General features: G+C 36.0%; 1 protein-coding gene across 1 annotated transcript in view; it reads left to right on the top strand.

Annotated features, from left to right (window-relative positions):
* Positions 1-2209: 2209 nt before the first annotated feature.
* LOC102592835 (casein kinase I isoform delta-like) overlaps positions 2210-4627 on the top strand; it is a 7219-nt gene continuing 4801 nt past the window's right edge. Inside the window, exons 1-2 of the mRNA XM_006357649.2 lie at positions 2210-2480; positions 2557-2597. Coding sequence (XP_006357711.1) covers positions 2405-2480; positions 2557-2597 — 117 coding nt within the window. The 5' untranslated portion in view covers positions 2210-2404. The remainder of the gene's footprint in view (positions 2481-2556; positions 2598-4627) is intronic.

Consider the following 4627-nt stretch of genomic DNA (forward strand, 5'->3'; position numbering starts at 1 on the left):
AGGTGTGGGATTGAGATAGTATAGGCTTGGAGCCTTTTCTGTGATTTCTAAGAGTGGACGGCGTTCCACGACGACTGTTGTTGGATTGGATCCTATTGGAGGTACCATCACCCTCGGGGTCGCTCTTTCTAGCTGGGCTGAGAGCTGACTGCATGGTAAGACGACTCACGATATCTACCTCACCCATGGGTCCCTCTTTCTAGCAGGGCTGGGAGTGGACTGTTTGGTTGGGTGCCTCCTAGGGTCACTCTTTCTAGCTGGGCTGGGAGCACACTGTTAGCTGGGTGGAGTCTGATGGATTATCTTGGTTACTTTAGGCTGGGAGCCCGACTCTCTTCTTTCTTAATAGACTTAACTTTTCTGTGTACCTGTCAGGCTTATAGGCTTCGTTTATGCATTTCTATCATACTTGGTACATTCCATGTACTAATACATACTTATGCTTACATTGTTTCACTAATGTAGGGTCTGACACTCTTATTCCTCATACTCGTGGTTAGTTTATTCTTTTGGACTTTTGAAGATACGTGAGTTTTCATGATCTGAAGTCCAAGAGTCTTTTATTGCTTTCATATCATTTCCCTTTTTAGACTTTGTATGTGATGTATGTATGGGTTACGTTCCAATCACTTTTCTTATGATGTAATAGATGACGTTGAGACTTATGTTTAGATTTCCGCTTTTGTCAAACTCTTTTGTATGAAATGTTTATCTTTTGAACTCTTTGATTTTATTATCTTGTATTATGTATGCTAAGTGGTTTGTGTAGGGCCTCTTAGAGTTCTATACTTCATGTTACGCCTAGGATCTACTTTGGATTGTGACATAATCCATGGGTTTCAGAGACTATTTTAATGCCATGTGGTTGGGGAATGTGGAGGTCCATCAAAGCTCTATAGGGCTTAATGGAATAGACTTGTCTCTAAAGGTTGGGAATGGCATCAAAGTCAGAAGTATTTCAGACTTGTACTCGACATGCAATAACCCTAAGCCAAAATCAGTGATTGCTGGACTTCACAAGGGTGAGACTTTTCCTTTAGGAGGGTTTTGAATGTTCCTGTTAGTCACCTGAAACCACAGTTAACAGTGCTTACAAGGAAAGGATGCAAGACTTGACAGGCGATAGACAATATCACTAGAATAGCATATTGAAAGGATTGATCCCTACCAAGGTGAAATGCTTTACTTGGCTAGTTATTAGGAGAACATGTCTCACTCAAGAAGTACTGTAGAAGAAAGGAAGGACACTAGTTCCTAATTGTACTTTGTGTAACTGGACAAGAGAAACAAACAATCATCTATTCTTATATTGCCAGTACACCTCTCAATTAAGGGAAGAAGAGGGGCAACAAAAATCAAAAAGATTGTGGAAACTGAAACGTTCATGTATTTGGTAGTCAGACTGGAGTGAAAGAAATGGTAGATATTTTAAAGGCAAATCAACTTTCAATCACAAAATCAAATGAAATTGTTTAGGATCTTTATTTTTTTGTGTGTAAACAATTATGTATAGACAATGAAGATCAAATCATAGAACTGATAGGAAGGTTGTAAATTTTGTTTGGGTCATGGTTGTAAGTTGTAACCCTTTTAGCCCCCAAGGCCTAGCTCGAGTGGCCAAAGGTGGAGGATTTGTGGCTTAGGTCGCAGGTTCAAGCCCCACACCATGCAAAGCGAAATCCGATATTTAAGTAGAGAAGGGTAGAGGGAGGGCCCATTATCCACCGAGATTAGAAGGTTGTGATTGGTTCAAAGGGCGCGTCACTGACATATTTCTCAGTTATCAAAAAAATTGTAACCCTTTTTGTTGGTGGCCAACATTTTCTTAATGCTGAAGAATGTTACTTACCAATAGTCAATTTTATTTTATTTTACATATTTTTAATTTAAAATTAAAAAATCTTGTTTATTTTTTAAAATTTCATGTCAAAAAACTAAACAAAACACATTAAAATTGAGGGATTAAAATTTTAGGCCACGTGAGAGAATAGGTGTTGTGTTGCCAGGTAGGTGATGTGTCTAAACCCCACGTATCAGACAACGCTAGTCTTTCCATTTCCCACTATCACGTGTCTTGTAAACGCGTAGAATATCCTCCAAATTAGTACCATCGTTATTTTTTAGAATAACACAAAAAGCAAAAAATATTTTATTTTAAAATAAATAAAAGGGAAGCATATATTCAAATTCCTTCTTTTTATTTTTATTTTTTTTTCGTATTTTTTAATCTCTGCTTCAAACCTAACCCTAGCTTTGTAGATAGAGAAAAGGAAAAAAAAAATTCACATTTTCGCAGGCGGAAGATAACCCTTCAGATCGATGATCTCAGTATAGAAATCACAGTTGTAATCTTTTCTTCTTTGGTTTTGAAAAAAACTTTAGTTAGGGTATTCGTTAATTTGTAATGGAGCCTCGTGTGGGTAACAAGTTTCGACTTGGTCGCAAAATTGGTAGTGGATCGTTTGGTGAGATCTATCTTGGTAAGTTTCACCCACAATCTTTCAATTTCTTGTCGTGTTTATTGTTGATTGATTCATGTTTTGGTGGGTGCTGTAGGTACTAATATTCAGACTAATGAGGAAGTGGCAATTAAGCTGGTGAGTTTTTTTTTTTTTTTTTTTTGAGTGTTTGTATGTGTGTTATACTAGTAATTTACTCTAGTTGTGCTTGTATTACTCTAATTGCAGTTGGTTTTTTTTTTTTTTTTTTTTTTTTGAGTGTTTGTATGTGTGTTATACTAGTAATTTACTCTAGTTGTGCTTGTATTACTCTAATTGCAGTTGGTTTTTTTTTTTTTTTTTTTTTTTTTGGATTGGAATGTTTTGTTTCTGATCACTTGGATATCAATTGATCTTGACATAGTGGAGTAGTGTAGTTGAACTGCATTTTATTTGATGTGTTGAGGTTTCTTTTCTTAACTGTTAAGTGCATGTAAATTGAGGTTGCTTCTCTGGAAAGTACCATTTTTCTCTATAGAGTGAAGTTTAGTAGTCTAATGTCCGTCTTAAGTGGTCAAACAGTTGACATGACCTTGGAGGCTTATTGTATTGCTAAATATTTGCCTTTTTCTGGTAGGAATAAACAATTCTAGTGGCATTTCTTCAGGGAGTCTGTTTCTCTTCTTTTTGTTTACAGAGTAGAGCTGATGGATTTTAATACTAATTCATAGAGCGCTTGCTATGTTGATTCTAACTTACTTATCAGAGTGATCTTTATGCAATACATTCTTGGTTTCCAGGTTTTCATCTTGAATAACAAGATGAATGAACCCAAGAGCATTTCAAATGTAGTTTTTGGCTGGATAGATCTTTCTTTTGCTTAACATTTCCTTGCTTTAAAAGATTGTAAATATTTTCTAGTGTATAAAAGAATAGGCAACATTTATCTAAATATTTGAACTGTTTCACAAGGCTTGTGTGGTACTTTTTGTTGGGATTGTCTATCAGGGGATCTGCTTTGCTTCTGTTTCCGTAACTTTATTGTTTATATTGGTGACAAAAAATGATGTTTGAATTTTTGTCGGCACGTTGTGCGTGGAGTTCCCTTGTTTTGGTTGAGGTGCATTCTTGAAGTCCATTGTGGACTCTGTGTTCATCCGAACTTTGAAGGCAACTGGGTCAAAAAAATTGTCTTGCTCCTTGTCCCATTGCTCAAACAGCGAGGGCCTAATGAATACTATCGATTGCTTAAATGGGAGTGTTCTTTGCTTGAGTTCAAGTGAGCATTTTTAGAAGTTTATAATTGTAAAGTTTCCTAGGATTCAAGCCCCACACCACGCAAAGCGAAGTCTGGTATTTAAGTGGAGAAGGGTAGACGGGCGGGCCCATTATCCACTGAGTTTAGAAGGCTGTGATTGGTCAAAAGGGCGGGTCACCGACGGATTTCTCAGTTATAAAAAAAAAATAGTTTCCTAGGACATGGATTTATGGAGAGAAAGCAAAGATTCACTGCTGGAGGACATCTTTGATGTGTTATATGATTGGCTTATTAGTGCATCCATGCTGATTCTTTGTCATGGTTTAATGTACCCATATATTTCTGTAGAAACCTCTGAAAAGATTCCATTTTTGAACCAACCGGAAAAAAGACCTGAAAGAGTTTCTAATTTACTGTATTTTTGGGAGAGTGTTCTAAGTTTCCAACTTCTCCCAATACTTATTGAAACAAAACTTTGTTTTCAAAGTTTGAAGGAAAGCGATACATCTCATTTTTATTCTAAGAATTACAAATTAACTTAAAAATTCAGTCTTACAATATTAACCACATCAAAGTGAAATATATCACTTCCCTGGATTTTAACTGTGGTTGTTATTACCTTATCAAAATAAAACATGGTTATTGGTCTAGAATTCTTCTGGTTCCAGAGGATGGTGGGGTTTGGTGTGCAAAAGGTCAAGATATCTGATTTGGCTGTGACTGCAGACGTCATTTCTTTATCATTTGGAAATAATATTTTTTTTCTTTTTACATATTTAGAATTATTAAAATACTATACATCATGAATTTTTATGAGTAAATGTATCTTTAACTTTATTTGAAGAAATCACAATCAATGAAAAATAATTTGACTCTTCAAGTAGTAATAATTACTTGATGCCATGTAATATGGGGTTAGGGGGGGGGGGGG

This window comes from Solanum tuberosum, unplaced genomic scaffold (assembly GCF_000226075.1).
Source record: "Solanum tuberosum cultivar DM 1-3 516 R44 unplaced genomic scaffold, SolTub_3.0 scf00252, whole genome shotgun sequence".
In the NCBI taxonomy this organism is placed as follows: Eukaryota; Viridiplantae; Streptophyta; class Magnoliopsida; order Solanales; family Solanaceae; genus Solanum; species Solanum tuberosum.